The 14,989-nt window shown below is 49.8% G+C and overlaps 7 protein-coding genes across 7 annotated transcripts; 3 read left to right on the top strand and 4 right to left on the bottom strand.

Moving 5' to 3' along the window:
• Positions 1–643: 643 nt before the first annotated feature.
• ANOM_011024 (serine/threonine-protein kinase) lies at positions 644–3,805 on the bottom strand (the record flags this gene model as incomplete). Its single annotated transcript, XM_015556280.1, has 5 exons — positions 644–744; positions 795–1,617; positions 1,665–2,403; positions 2,453–2,853; positions 2,918–3,805. The coding sequence occupies 5 exons, from the start codon at positions 3,803–3,805 to the stop codon at positions 644–646; spliced, it is 2,952 nt and encodes a 983-aa protein (XP_015401412.1).
• A 1,197-nt stretch (positions 3,806–5,002) lies between these two features.
• Positions 5,003–6,094, bottom strand: ANOM_011023 (arylamine N-acetyltransferase family protein; the record flags this gene model as incomplete). Its single annotated transcript, XM_015556279.1, has 3 exons — positions 5,003–5,552; positions 5,604–5,953; positions 6,083–6,094. The coding sequence occupies 3 exons, from the start codon at positions 6,092–6,094 to the stop codon at positions 5,003–5,005; spliced, it is 912 nt and encodes a 303-aa protein (XP_015401408.1).
• Positions 6,095–6,365: 271 nt separating this feature from the next.
• On the top strand, positions 6,366–7,013 carry ANOM_011022 (translationally-controlled tumor protein; the record flags this gene model as incomplete). Its single annotated transcript, XM_015556278.1, has 4 exons — positions 6,366–6,380; positions 6,434–6,548; positions 6,601–6,726; positions 6,775–7,013. 4 exons carry the CDS (start codon positions 6,366–6,368, stop codon positions 7,011–7,013), a joined length of 495 nt encoding a protein of 164 aa, XP_015401409.1.
• Positions 7,014–7,571: 558 nt separating this feature from the next.
• Positions 7,572–8,928, bottom strand: ANOM_011021 (threonine aldolase GLY1; the record flags this gene model as incomplete). Its single annotated transcript, XM_015556277.1, has 2 exons — positions 7,572–8,698; positions 8,757–8,928. The coding sequence occupies 2 exons, from the start codon at positions 8,926–8,928 to the stop codon at positions 7,572–7,574; spliced, it is 1,299 nt and encodes a 432-aa protein (XP_015401410.1).
• A 453-nt stretch (positions 8,929–9,381) lies between these two features.
• Positions 9,382–10,466, top strand: ANOM_011020 (uncharacterized protein; the record flags this gene model as incomplete). Its single annotated transcript, XM_015556276.1, has 2 exons — positions 9,382–9,662; positions 9,731–10,466. The coding sequence occupies 2 exons, from the start codon at positions 9,382–9,384 to the stop codon at positions 10,464–10,466; spliced, it is 1,017 nt and encodes a 338-aa protein (XP_015401411.1).
• Positions 10,467–10,591: 125 nt separating this feature from the next.
• ANOM_011019 (uncharacterized protein) lies at positions 10,592–11,170 on the top strand (the record flags this gene model as incomplete). Its single annotated transcript, XM_015556275.1, has 1 exon — positions 10,592–11,170. One exon carries the CDS (start codon positions 10,592–10,594, stop codon positions 11,168–11,170), a length of 579 nt encoding a protein of 192 aa, XP_015401407.1.
• A 350-nt stretch (positions 11,171–11,520) lies between these two features.
• On the bottom strand, positions 11,521–13,734 carry ANOM_011018 (RNA exonuclease; the record flags this gene model as incomplete). The annotated part of the gene is made up of 1 exon (XM_015556274.1): positions 11,521–13,734. One exon carries the CDS (start codon positions 13,732–13,734, stop codon positions 11,521–11,523), a length of 2,214 nt encoding a protein of 737 aa, XP_015401406.1.
• Between the last annotated feature and the right edge of the window lie 1,255 nt (positions 13,735–14,989).

Below are 14,989 nucleotides of genomic sequence, written 5' to 3'. Positions count from 1 at the left end.
AATAATTAATTAAATATAGTATATTAAATACGATCTTTATATAGATAAAAAATCGTCTTTTTATTATTATTTTATATACCCGCAGTATATATATCAGGTTAATATATTTTAAATTTAGATATATGATTTAAACGCTGGGTTAGGATAAATTTAATATAAATTATATAAACTATTAAAGTAATAGCCCCTAAGTAAAAAAAAAACCACAATTCTTCTTCTAAACACCACGTATAACTATATCACTCACCAAGAGTTACTCCATAGTGTACCTTTCGAAGAAATTAGCAAGCAAATGTAATTATACTGCTGATACATAGATTGTACTATATTCTCATACTATTCACATCCAATGTCCGTGCTACCTAGAGAAAGCTTTTGCGATGATATATATGTGCTTTTTTTTCGTATTCTGTTTTTCGAACTTTGTTATTCAATTGCCTTATTCCGTTTCCAAGCCTGCTGACGCAATGTCGTGGATATACCCAATCTTCCAATCCATGCCTCCATAACGATGTATCCCAACAGCGGGAGTAGAGATGCCAACAACCAACTCCAGAAAGTAAACAAGAACCATGTGCAAATAAATACCCATAAAACCCTAAATGCTATCCAACATTACCGCCATCCATATCGTCTATATGTATTAAACAAATCCTCCATTACTTTTTTCATTGCGGTCCTTCCGCGCAGGAATCTGGTTCGCAACCGCGTCCTTGGGCACCAGGACCTTGCGCACGGTGAACCCTTTCTCATTCTCCGGTCGGGACACGCACTGTCCCCATGATAGAACTCACACCGAAACTTTAGAAATTTGTGGCGATGTTGATAGATCGTGATAATATCCCCCGTGTATATCTTGCCAAAATGAAACCCTTCCCGACTGGTATCCCCCTCCGGCCCTCGACGCAGCTCCGTATCGTTCACCCAAATGCACTTGCGAGTCTTAGTTGAGAGTATTGCCATCACACCAGGTACAGACAGCCAATCCAGCCCCGCCCTTATCTTGGACTCAATGGCGGGGGCCCAAAAGGTGACCTCCAACGCGTATGCTGGGATTCTCGTGTCCATAGGATCTGGGTAGCAGACAGTCGCTTGAGGACCCCGGCCCCACGATGTCATACGATCTTCCAAAGGGATCGTCAATTCGAAAATCGACCCAGGAAGCGTCGTCAACTTGCCCAGGAGAGTCGGAGGTTTACTTGGCTGGAGCACAATTTTGGGATTCATAGTAGGCGCGGGATCGGCTGGAGCATCACCACCCGTTCTTTCTGGATAGTCTAAAATTGGCTGCCCGGTCTTAGCATCAATGGTATTTGCCAGCTCGATGTCGAAAATCTCTCCTGGGATAGATTTGGTTTCGTGGCGTTCGTCCTTGGCATGTTGCGCGATACTCTCGGGGCTCGAGCGTTCACTGGCGGTATCAGGCATGGGTAATTCAATCCGTCGGCTGAAGATGGCCGGTTTAGGGGTTTCGTTACCAGGGCTGGTTAGCTGCCTTGTCTTCGCCTCCTTTTTCTCTGCAGAGTCCTCCCCCTTCGCTCCAATTTGCCGTACCGGTATCTCGACGACTGGCGGACGGTTGGTTGATGTGCCAGGGTGCCACGAATTCATGTTCAGCTGCCCAACAAGGTTCTCAGCTCCCATCAAGCTTGGTGCGGACCCACAAATAGGGCCTCCGGAAGGGAAATGATGGAGTTAAGGCTGTTGCCGTCGCTGACCATCGACTCACCGGTTGAAGAAATGAAGTCATTTATGCTGAAGTTGTCTCCTTCAAACGCATTTGTATTAGTTCCCAGCACATCCGAGCTTCCTAACACAGACGGGGTGATTTCACCGAAGAGGCGTTTTGGTGTTGTATCAGCAGCAACCTGGACTTCTTTGAAACTTTCAATATGAGGCAGAGATGGGTAACGAACGTCCGTGGGTGGGCAATCAATCCTCGGCCGCTTGGATTGCGCCAAATCGCTATCCTCTTGCTCACCCGGGTCTTTGGGTTCTGATTCGTCGTGGATTGAAAGCTGAGATGCATCCAATTCCTCTTCCGCATCCTCACCGATGTCCGAAAGGTCACCCCGGACATTGGCATAGAGTTCGTCATCATCATACTCATCCACATCTTTAACCTCAGCAATCCATGGATGCTGAAAGCATTCACGTTCTGTCGGACGGGCCTGAGGATCGCGGTTTAAAAGTCGGGTGACAAAATCAATACCTTCTTCTGACACGCCTTCGTTACGCAGGATATCAACATCGGGATCGGTGGTCATGATCGTTCGTAGCATCTGAGCTCCTCTGTCATCGCCACGGCCCATAAATGGAGGAACGCCAGCAAGGATGTGGTAGAGGACCGCGCCAAGGGACCACATGTCGACGGTTTGGCTGTACGGAGAAGTTTTTGGGGGTCTGACCATCAGTGTGCGTTCGATTAAGAAATGTCACTAGGGAAACTTACGGATCACCTAATCGTCGCCTTTTCCTGACCTCACCGTGACGATAGGAATCGTACTCTGGGTAAACTTCAGGGGCGCAGTAAAGCAATGTGCCACAGAAGGTCTTGAGGAAGGTCTCTTCCTGCACTACTTTGGACAGCCCAAAGTCCGACAGCTTAACTCTTAGTGGATCGAGCGAGGAAATGAGGATGTTGTCCGGCTTGATGTCTCGATGAGTGATCTTCCGTTTATGGAGATACTGTAGCGCATGCAAGACCTGGCGGGAAATGGTTTTGACCATGTCTTCGGGAATCTTGCCAATGGATTGCAGGTACGTCGACAGCTCACCACCGGGGACGTACTCCATAATGATGTAGATCCATCGATCATGCTCGTGATGGTCAATATACTGAACAATATTAGGCTGCCAAGAAAAGTATCAGTCAAACGATCATCCTGTGCCTGGAGAAAGAGATGCTACCACTTACATGCTTGAGGTCCTTCATAATCTTCATTTCATTATCCACTTTCTGGTCCAAGATTCCGTTCTTCATGAAACGTCGCTTGTCAAGCTCCTTCGCTGCATACACGGCCCCATGCTGCTTTGTGGCAAGTTTATACACCGTTGCAAAGGCTCCTTTCCCTATCTGGCCGGTGACATTGTACATCGGCCCGCCTGTCCAGTGCATCCCGAAGGTATTAGAAACCGTCCATTGCAAAACAGGCTGTGCCGAGGTTTGACGTGACTTGACCTGCGTAGTTCCTGCCCGGTGTTTCTGTATCCGCTCAAAATAACGTAGCAAATTCTCCGTATATTGCATAGAGAACCCCTCTCGATTTGGAATGCGGACGACGAACCTAACTTCATCTGAGGTTTGGTCGCCATTCATCACTTGAATGACAGAGCCGTTGGTCAGCATTCGACTATTCTCTCTCTGGCTCTTGCGAAGACGGCAGTTGTCTACAATGGTGCCATTGGTGGAAATGTCCTCGAGCATAATGATTCCGTCTTCGGTGAGGTAGATACGGAAGTGCTGATTTGAGATGCGTTTTGAATTCTGGTCACGGGCAAGGAGAAGATCGCAACGAGTTCTGTTGCGTCCGAAGCAAAATCCAGTGTTCAAATCGTGCACTTTCGATGACAGCCTAAGCCCAATGTCCAAGGCTGCTGAAGTTTCGTACACGAGCTCATCTCGCTGAAGGATATGCTGGGGCGCAGAACTGGCAGAGGCGGCCACCGCATGGTGGGCAGCAGGCGAACTAGGATGTAAGATACATATTATGTCCGCCACGTCCTGCTCATGGAGACCAGAGTTGTTGTAGCCCATGCGGCGTGGGTCCGTACATGGCTGGGTGGATTCTTGAGTCGCTTCCATTTGGAGTGGGAGGCGATAAAGTCTGGCGAGAGGTAGCTGTAAAAGAAGAAAGAACTAACTACTATCACAAGATAACTTAGGGTATATGTGCTGATGTATGAATATGAAGAGATGTTTGCATAACCAATACAATCAATAACACAGCTCCATACCATGAACCTATTGGAGGGGTCAGTTTTTCAGGGCTCAGTGTTTCATAAGGTGGTCTTGACTGTTGGAAGGACCTGAAGGCTCCTTACCTTATGCAAAAGCAACGAAAAATGAACACCAATGATAGGTGCGCTTCAATGGACCCCTAGCTTGCCACTGGGAGTGTTAAACTATGTGCACGGACTTGATACTAGAACAGGAGTTGCCTGTACTGAGCCAAAAGGCACCAGAAAAATCCACCAAGCTTTTGAGGTAAAATTATATTCCTAAAACGCGTAGTGCCTCGATGACAACGAGTATTGGGAAGGTAAATCCGTAGGCAGGGAGACCCCGACCTTGCCGGCCAAACAGTCAATCACAAGCAAGCTCGCACACGATGTGGTGGGCCGGATTCATTGAACAAAGGAATGACAAATGGAAGTTCGAGCTATGGTTTAAAAGGAGGGAAAGGGCTATGTCTGTGAAACAGTTGATGGCATTAGTCGGGAGCTCTTGATTAACGAGGAGCGACAGGACTCGAAAACTTACACAGTTGACGAAGTCCCCATCCACCATCCACTGCACAATCCAGGACGTGACTGCGACAATGGCCTTAGTTTAGTGGGGCAATCCGGCAACAGGGACGCGACAGGATACTGTCTTGGTAGAGTCGTCGTCCACGAAACAAGCAGTGAGGCTGAAGTGAATATCCCGCAATTTATTTGAAAGGCGGAAGACGCCCCAGGCATCAACAAGGTAGTGCTCAGGCACCAAGGACTGAGCTGCCTGAGGCGGGCAGAGCCTTTCCATCCAATCAGGATGTACGGTGGGGATATTGGGCGGGAACCAACCGTGGATGCCGAAGTGGGGATTTTGGATCTATCGACCCGAGACATGTCGGTTACCTTTTATTTTATTTGCACGCTACTGTTCGTCTAGCAATTAATACAGGGGTTTGAATCCGTATACATTCAGGCATCATGCTCGATTGAAAGATATAATATTCTATATCTATCTTCACACTACTAGTATATCTATATCTATATCTATTGAATAACCAGGATATCTTTAAGCATGGCTCATCGGCAGTGCCGACATTCGTCCTTGGATTCCGTTCTGTTCATCCTCGGTCAGCTCAATCCCAAACTGATCCCTCAAAGCATCGACTCGTTCCCTCTCGCTCATGCACGTTTGGACCAGAATGTTCTTCCCGCCTTCATTCTTCTTAATCTTGTCACCATCCAAGACCATCTTCCCGTACACCTCATCCCCTTCACGAAGATACTTAACCACAAGCAAATGTGACGTGAGAAAGCAGTCCGAGTGACAACTGGTGAAGAAGCTCATTACTTCGAAATCACGCTGGAAGAATTCCATCTCTGTGAAAGCGTAGTTATGTATCCACGGCTGGTCTTCCGCATTGCGGGTCTGATAATTCCACTGGCGTTGACGTGACCCAGGCAGAGGTTCGTACACCAACCGCATAGTCTGGGTTCCAATGTTCTCATGGATAGGGCCATCGACCAATGGTAAAGGAGATCTGGGACCATTCCCTCCATATCCCACGTCGACCAGGTATCTTTGCTGGTCGAGGGTGACGATGTTCACAGAGTGCTCCCTTGGAACCTATCAACATGTACCCAGACACAATTAACGTGCAAGTACTCACCAGCCCGACCAGCCCGCTGGCTTCCCATTTCCAACTCGAAAGAGCCGTGCACCAGTAAGGTAAACATCGAATCCCAGAAATAGAAGGACATGGTGAAACAATATATTGTTTTCCATGCAATAACCACCGCGACGTCTCTGGACAAGCTTTTTGTATAGCTCTGCCACATCTAGCGAAACCTTCACATCCTTCGCATAATGAAGGGACAAGTTTTCGTAAGGGATTGCTGAAACGTGATACCCTTGAAGCCTAGACAGGAACGGGAGATCCAATGTGGGGCCCTGACCGCGACGGTATGATGTCGGTAACTGGATGCGCTCAAAGTAGGCGTCAACCTGTACACCCGTGAGCTGAACAAGTGGATGTCATATTCTGTATAAAACCAAATTTGGGGCAGGGGGTCGTTTCTGCTTCGCAGAAAGAAGCAAGCCAGCCGAGATTCAAGTATATATAATATGACTCATGTTAGTCCGATCTACGGAATAGTTCATGGTTGATGCTGAGCTACTAGTAGCCTTGGTGGAGATTATGCACATCAAAAATCTGCCCCCAATTGGATACTGTCTGATCCGACCGTCGATCTTGCAGATTTGAGATGAGGGGTGCCGATGGTCGAAATCCCGATATCCCCAATTTTTCTTTTTCTTTTCTTCTTTTTCTCAGTTCTTGGAAAGTGCATGCTTTGCTTTGCAAACCACCGAACAATATCCTTCCCAAATTCCCGTTGTCCATCCCGTCAGAACTGTCTACGCTGTGTTCATTATGTCTTACTTTATAGTAAGTTCACCATATATTCAAATCTTGGAGACCCGCTAATCTATATCGTGAAGGATGTCATCTCCGGCGACCAGCTGCTCTCGGACGATTTCCCTATAAAGGAAGTCGACGATATTGTCTATGAAGTGGACTGCAAATTTATAGAGGTTGAACGAGCCCATGATGTTGGTGCGTATTCACCCTCCCATCCTTATGAACAGACCTTTAACGCAGGATGCAGATATCAACGCTAATCCCTCCGCTGAGGAAGAGGACGATACCATCGCCAAAGTCAATAATGTTGCGCATGCGTTCGGCCTGCAACGAACCAGCTTCGATAAGAAGACCTATAGAGACTACATCTCACGTATGCCCCCTCTATCAGTGCTGGTGCAATCTACTGACAGCGCCACAGGCTACATACGGGGAATCAAGACCCATCTTCAAGAAACAGATCCGGATAGGGTTGAAGCGTTTGAACGGGGTGCATCGCAGTATGCGCATAAAATCCTCAGTCATTTTTCAAGCTTCGATTTTTATACTGGACCGAGTTCCCATGCCGACGGCATGGTTGCTCTGCTCAACTACCGCGAGGATGGCGACACCCCGTTCTTTACCTTTTGGAAGGATGGACTGCAGGTGGCTGATATTTAAGAATGATCAACGAAAGTGCACTATATGAGATGGTCGCACTAGCTGCATGTATAGTCCATCCAGGATAGCCTATCAAAAAGAATGCTACTGTTGGAGGACTAGCGGATCTCGAGTCGTGCGGTCAATGATTATTTAGAATTATAATGCTACAGTAATCACAACTTCCCGCTTCATTTATATAAACATCTTCCATAGCTCTTTCTGAGGAAAAAGACCGAAAACATTAAGATGTTAACCTTGGTACCACACCTTGTCGATCAAATCTTGGTGTTTCCAGGCTACAGAGTATACAATGTTTCCTATGCTAACTATGATATTTTTCTTAATACATGTCCCTTGCAAATAACAAATCGGTATAAATCCGTAATACATCTTTTTGAGAGGTCGTATTTGCAATAACTACTCGAGTAGCCGAATGTAGATCGGAATGCGATTACTAATCGCACCACCCCCTCTTAAAGAGTGGATGCCCGCAAAAAGAAATCTGTGAGTTATATACTCTTCACTTACTATGTACTAGTACCCGTTGAGATCAATACATTTCAAGTCTTAGGGCTTTCACCTGCTACCGTATGGTAGGCTTTGATCCGTGCTACGTTGATAGCTCCCACTCATAGCCAATCCAAACACTTCTCCCAGACGTGCAATCGCTTCGTCCGATACCTCTGGGATCGAGTCAGTGTCCGCTGCAAGGATAATCCTAAACAACCCGTAGAATGAGGGGTACGTACGGTAGTGAATGACAATCCGATTGCCCAACAGCTTCAGCCCCTTGTCCTTCCCTATCTCCCCCAAGTCATTGGGCCCCAGCCCGGCCGCGTCAAGGTCCACCCACACCATGTTAGTCTCTACTGGCTGAGACAGCTTGCCGCCGAGGCGTTGCCACATCTCAGCGACTTTCTTCGCCTTAATATGCGCTTCCCGGAGCTTCCCTCCCTGGCCATGGGGGTCCGTGCCAAAGTTCTCGTCGAGAGCAACCCGGGCAGCTGCAGCGAGTACCCCTGCTTGTCGGACTCCACCTCCAATAGCTTTGCGGAACCATCTAGCTTTCTTAATAAACTCCTTGGACCCAACAATAATACTACCAATAGGCGCCCCGAGACCCTTAGAGAAACACAAGCTCACACTGTCAAACAAACTAGCGTACTCCGGTAAGCTACCGGCCCCAGACACCACCGCTTCCCAGAGCCTCGCCCCGTCCAAATGCACCTTGATCCCGTTCGCGTGCGCCCATTCTGTAATTCTACGAGCCTCCGCGAGCGGCAGAACCCCACCGTCTAAGGTGTTTTCCAGGCTGATCAGCTTCGTGGGACAATGGTGGATGTCGTCGTCAAGCACCGCATATTTCTGGATATCCTCCAAGGTGAGATAGCGGCCATTCTTGGGATCGAGGGGTTGGACCATCGCACCGGTCAACGAACTGACTCCTCCCGCCTCGTAGCAGACGATATGCGAACGGCGATCGCATATCACAGAATACGGCGGCTGCACGAGGTGAGTTCGAATCGCAACCTGGTTACCCATTGTTCCGGACATGACGAGCAATGCATCTTCATGGTTGGTGCGTTGGGCTACATAGGCCTGGAGGTCATTGGTCACCGGGTCCTCATTGAAAACATCGTCCAGGAGCGTGGTTTGAGTGATCGCTTCGAGCATTGACATAGTCGGTTTGGTCATTGTGTCGCCTTTAGTTTATGATTTTTAGCATATTTTACAAAGATATATAATTGACATAAGTCTTACTCCTCAGGTCAAACTCCGCCGCCCCAACACCTTGCCAGGTGTTGGCTTTATTATTGGAAGCTGTCGATAAGCTCGCCATAATGAATCTTTGACCGGATGCGACCCTTTGAACAGATAACGCCGACCGAAACAAAGGTGGTGGTCGAATCAATGAGCGAAAGAATGGCCTCATCAAGTCCGCTTATCGCTGACAATCCACAAAGCATACAATGAAGGAGGGGTGCAATAATGACTCGGTACCTGCATGGTTGTTTCTTTACCGAATGGAGGCATTCCGAGACACCGCCTGCACCGCATTGCGGGGACCATGGAATAATTACCGCGTACGGACCCATACGGTAAAACCAATACGAGGCCGGACAAGATGCCGGGGAATTGAATGGAGTAATAAGCGTCTGAGAATGACGACACTTGGAAACGCGTGCGGTTCTTATCGATAACCCAAATAGGAATAGGCGACCCGCCGACGTGTCCCGACTGTGGCTGAGTCAGCAGTCGAGATCCCTCTGGACTTTTGCAGGGTGGGAGAGGCTTTCAACGTCTTAGCATAGTACCTCCAACCCTTCTGCAGGTGGCGTACGGCATATCGGACGCCATTTTGTGGGTTTTGAGATCTATTTTCACCATGGATTTATCGAAATTGACCCGTCCGGCCATCCTGTGCCAATGTTTGCGCTGTTCGAGCTCCCTGGCCGCACTGGAGAATGAATGGGCCAAGCTTTCCAACTCTTATTCCGTCGCAGCAGGATGGCTAAGCGTCGAACTTCACCGCATTTCAATCTCGCCGGAAAAGAAAAAAATACCACAATCATCAGACCTGAGTGTCCTCCGTGGACGTATCCTGCAAGAGATCTCCTGCAAGCTCTGCCAGCAGAAAATAGGTGTGCTGTGTTCGCTAGATAATGGGTAAGTCGGAACAACACCGAATGAACAAGAGGATCATCGGCGCATGTATGGAGACTAACGATGCCAAGTCCTAATGTCTTCTGGAAGCTATCAAAGGTCTCGTTCCGGGAAATCGTGTCCATGCGCACGGTAGAACCTTCGTTCAAAGATGGGCTACTCGAGCGCCTGATCAACCCACCTCAGAAAGAATCGACCCGACGGGACAGGGCGTCCATCCAACCCGGAGCCTTGGTACCGGTCGGTTCATCCGAGATGGACCATTATACCGCATCCGTGGAGCAGCAGATCCAGCACCATGGACTGAGTCTCGACCATATCTCAAGTTCCGTGAGCAACCTACACGACACCATGTCGGAGCTCAAAGGTGCATTCACAGCGCTCCGTATCGAACTGAACGGCCCCGGTCGGTTCTCCGATCTAGGAAACACCATGAACAACGACTTCAACATGATCACAACAGTCTTGAAGGAGCTGAAATCCAAATCAGAAGAGATCGAAAAGCTAAAATTAGAAATCGAGGCCTTGAAACTCAAAAACCGCTACATGGAAGAGCAGAACACAAGACAGCAGCAGCTACCCTCGACCCTAGCGGTACCCGCCCCACTCCCAGAAGTCCGCAGCCCGGGATTGCTCCAAGCTGGCAGGAAGCGGCCATGGCCGGACTCCTGGCCCAGCGGCCGCACACAACCGATCGCCGACTCTTTCGACGACGGCGACGAGGAAGACAGCATCGACTTCTTCCTGGAAGACTCACATATGCCCCCGGTCAAGATCCCGTTAAAGGCCCCGAGACCAACGCAGTGATGGACACGCCAAACGATCCAACAGCGCCAAGATCTCCGAACTTCCGAATCGAAATCAATGAATCAAGACGCCAAAGTCCGCAATGGGGTACCCCCGAAGTCCACGCCAGTGTAGAGCAACAAATCATGTCCAAACGCCCCCGTATGTCCCAGGCTCCCGAGAAGCCACCATCCAGCGTGGAGCTGGAGAAAAGACGGCCAGGGCGGCCACGCAAATCCATAAGCCAAGCCACGAAGCCAGATTTCTCCCAGACTCAGACACCGAGGCCAACGCCGTTAAGTGAGCAAAACCCCAACATCAGTAGCAACGGCCAGAAGGAGGATGCACCCTCCAGCACGAGTCCCGGCCAACGCCAAACTGGAACTGAAGCCCGTCCGGGTCGTCCCCGAAGCATGCGCAGTCGGTCGCGGCCGCCACACCGGCATTCAACAGGGCTTAATAATAGTTTCTCCGAGCAGGACCAGACACAGACACCGGAGGGTAGTCAACAGGACACCCCGCGCGGTGCAGAAGATCCAGTGTCTTTTGATCCAGAGACAGGCTCCGGGAAGGAAAACCCGCCGGGAAAGACAAATGGTGCTCATACTGATGATGGGAATAAGCGTGAAGCGCAAGAAAAACGAAAGGCACAGGTTGCCGCGCGCGATACGATGGCACGCTTGGCCATGCAGCGCGAAGAAGCCATGGAAACGGAGGCTCGCTGATTCAGAAGCTAGACTGAAATTCTATTCATGTATTATTCATTTTATTTACTCCCTTCTTCCTGTTTCCGTCTTAATCGTTCACTCGCTGTTTTCCTTTTTGTCTTGAACTCCTGAACTCCTTTGGGTTTCTTATGTGATGGTGTATAAAAAAGTCGGTTCTTCACGAATACATGGAGCAGTGGAGCAGTGGCAGGGTTAAATTGGTCTTCGTGGGATCTGGATATCTCAATATTATTCAAGAATTATTATTTTCTTTAATTGTATCTTTTCAACCTCCTGCTGTACAGGGATATCTACGCTAGATCCGTAACCCACAGTATATCCAACCCAGGCCCAAGGCGACATAGAATCTATTTGACACACATGAATCCGCAGCCTTCTCGCGCCCTCTCACAGGCTTTTTTCAAGGCTTGTTCCTCAGTATCCGTCCATTTGACTGACAACTCATCCCATGGCTTCTTAGCATTGAACTCTTCCCGGAAGCGCTTGTGCATGGCCTGTAGCCTACTGACTTCGCGCGGGTCCCCAGTACCTGAGTACACCATGAACAAAGTACACGGCGGAAGAGACTCATAGACACGTTGGATATGAGAGACTGTACGAGATACTGTATCAATGAGACTCTTCTGGGGAGTCTCCGAGGGAGCGGACGCCGGAGGGCCAGTCGGGGTGGTTTCTTCAGGGGGAGGGACTAGTGTCGTGGACTCATTCGCGTTATTGGGGTCTGGCATACGATTGCACCAGCCTCGATACATTTCCAGTTCTCGCATCCGTGCCCAGGTAAAATCAACGCCACCGCCGGGAACCGACGCGTTGCTGTCATCTCCGTTTACGACGGATGAGATTCCTTTCACAACATCCTCGTCATCGCTACACCCGATTGCGACGGTCGCCTGCGATCCGAATCCACGCTCGGGGCTTCCCCAGTCTACCACAGCGCCAGTACGGCCTTCCCCTGCTGGGTTCGATTTGCCTGACCGTGTGGAGCGTGCCAGGCGCTTGAAGATGCTTTCATTCTGGGCGTCACTGGTTCCCCAACGCTCGCCCTTCTCACACTTTTGCTTCACCAGCTCAAGTACGGCGCGGGCATCTTCGATGGAGTCATGGCCGGTTTGGCCCTTCTGAATTTCCTTCCCGAGATACTTCTGCGTGAGCCACTTTAGGCTACACTTGAGAGGTGGCCCACGAGGGTGTGGATAAATGAATGTAGTGTCGACAATAAAAGGGTGAGTGAGCTTGAGAGCGTTCAAGTCCGAATTCAGGGAATGGCCGACCAGAATAGTGTGCGGAGTTAAGATAGTGAGGAGTTTTTGCTGGATATCAGCCAGGGTAGTCGTGACAGGATCAAGCATTTCTTTAGTAATCCCTGAGAACCGGGTAAGGTAGTCAATGACGGGTAACTGGGGCTTCACAAGCTCATCTAGTACCACTTCGCCGTCCCAGCCGACCAAGCTTATACGCGTGAGCTCGGATTTTCCACCTTCCGTTATACACATCTCACAGTCGAGGGCTAATACCGTACGCCCTGCTGTCATGCTTCCCTGTTGGATTTCGGCCTCGGCAACATCGCCTTCCTCCAAGTTTGCGACATGGGTATCGACCCACCCGGCCTCAGCATCCTGGCCGGCTCGTTTGCGGCTTTGCATCAAATCGGCTTTCTCATTCTCCTTCGTGAAAAGTGCCGGGTGCAGAGGATACTCGTTCTCACGGAGATCCTCGAGAGAACTGATGAACGTCGTTATCGGAGTCCGCTTGGGAACGAAACTCTTATCCATCCGTGCCTGTTTGGGACCCTTCTTTTGACTATCCTCCTTGTTCTTTGGAAGAGCGGACAACAAGATTGCTTGGAGCGGCGAGTGAACTTTGTTATACTTCGAATCTCCGGGTGCTCTGACCGGCCAAACATGAGGAAACATATCTGCCAGCGGCTGTAACGAATCTGGAAGTCCATCGCGCGACAAAGGGCGAGGGTTAAACCGATGAGATCGGTCTTCGAGAGGCAGCCCCTGTTTCCAACGATTAAACTCGGCCGTTTTAGGGTCCTCCCCCTGCTCATCGGCACCTGCAGTGTCATTTTGGTTCATTTGCGAGCTCTCTTCCGTAGGTGGTTGCAACGGAACTGTCCCATCAAACATGCCAATCTCCAGACCCGGCACCATCAATGCCACTACCTTCCTCACATGGCCCGAGTGCTTGATGGAAATCCACTGCGGTGCGATGCCGTCCGCGAAACAGTAGAGCAGGAGGCCCTGTAAGTCTGCGATCCGAATAGAGGATTGTAGTCGCCCATCGACGTAGGTAAGGACTGGATATTTTGTCTTCTCCCCGTCAACCCGCTTTTTCTTCGAAGGTCTTTGTGCTGGCACATCGCTCTTGGCCTTTGGTGGATCGTCCAACTGCATAGCTGTAGTAGATTCACTCTCCTCGGAAGGTTTGGGGTCACGAAGCATAGACAGTGTTTGCGCTACACCAAAGCCATTGCTGGCATTTGACGTGTCAGTAACCGGGGGTTCGTCGTCTGAGTAACCGGCCTCGGCGCGCTTGCGCTTCTTCATGCCTGCCATGTTGAGACCGCTAGTGGCGAAAGGGGATCGATCTTCAATGCCCGCTGCGAGCACGACAGTTATGTAGGAGCTCTAACCAACGTTGTCGTTCCGTTTGGCAAAGTTTTAAAATACCTTGGCCAAAGAATGGCCTGGACTATGATCGGTCTTTGAAGCTTGATACCTCCCAGGTCGGATTTATCAATCGACTTTTTGTATCACGTGCTGATAGCGGATCGATATGCATTGATGACTCAGTCATGGCATTAATGCAGTTATGCATATGTTGATCTATACTCCGTACAACCTACTCTATAATACAGTTGCTACGGATGAAAAGATCTGTCTTTTCTAGAATATAGCAGGTTTTAGATCTAGTAGATGTTGTAATCTGCTCACATAATAACGTGCAAGAATCTACAACTATGGGCCTCTTTGCAGTTCTCAACTTAATTCATAGACAATGTGAGCTGCATGCCTGTTGATGCACATGTACTTATCTACATCCTCTAAGCACTTCTCCTAGTAGGTTTGTGCTATTCTGCAATGATTGATGCCATCTTATCATCCTACAATTTCCACCAGTACGTAGCCTTAACCAACCCGACTAAACCCGACCGGGGCCAAAACGATGGTGTCATCGGAAGCGAGCCCCACCGACGCCAAACAGAAGGCGAGTCATCGCCAGCGCCGGCCGATTTGCGTCCCTCGTTCGATCTGATAAGCGGCCAAAATTTCGCCTCACTCCGATCTTCCCTCCTTCCTTCTCCTCACTACGATCCAACCCGGTGAAGCGCATCACAAGCTGTCGACTTGACCGTCCGCCCTTCAATCCGATCCCAAAAGTCCCACAGATTCAAACAAGCTCAACAGCCAAGCGACGACCCATCCCAGAGATTTCCCACCGCCACAGTCCAAAGCCCGGTCTTCCCAAACCCCGCAGAGAGAGAGTGAGAGAGTGGAAACGTCAAGATGTCAACCCTAATTGAAATCCCGTCCGAGGCCGAATTCACCTCCCACATCACGTCCCTGCCGCCGACAACCCTCTCGATCCTCTACTTCCACGCCCCCTGGGCCGCGCCCTGCGCGCAAATGCGCGCCGTGCTCTCCGCCCTCGCATCCCAATACCCCGCCACGACGCCGCCCACCACCTCCTTCATCAGCATCAACGCCGAAGAACTGCCCGACATCTCTGAAGACTACGACGTCACCGCCGTACCCTTCGTCGTCCTCACCCGCAACGGCGAAGTCCTCGAATCCATCTCCGGCAGCGAAG

Source organism: Aspergillus nomiae (genome assembly GCF_001204775.2).
Source record: "Aspergillus nomiae NRRL 13137 chromosome Unknown contig00595, whole genome shotgun sequence".
Lineage (NCBI taxonomy): Eukaryota > Fungi > Ascomycota > Eurotiomycetes > Eurotiales > Aspergillaceae > Aspergillus > Aspergillus nomiae.
Note: the sequence above shows the minus strand (reverse complement) of the source record. Positions and strands in the feature narration are given on the sequence as shown.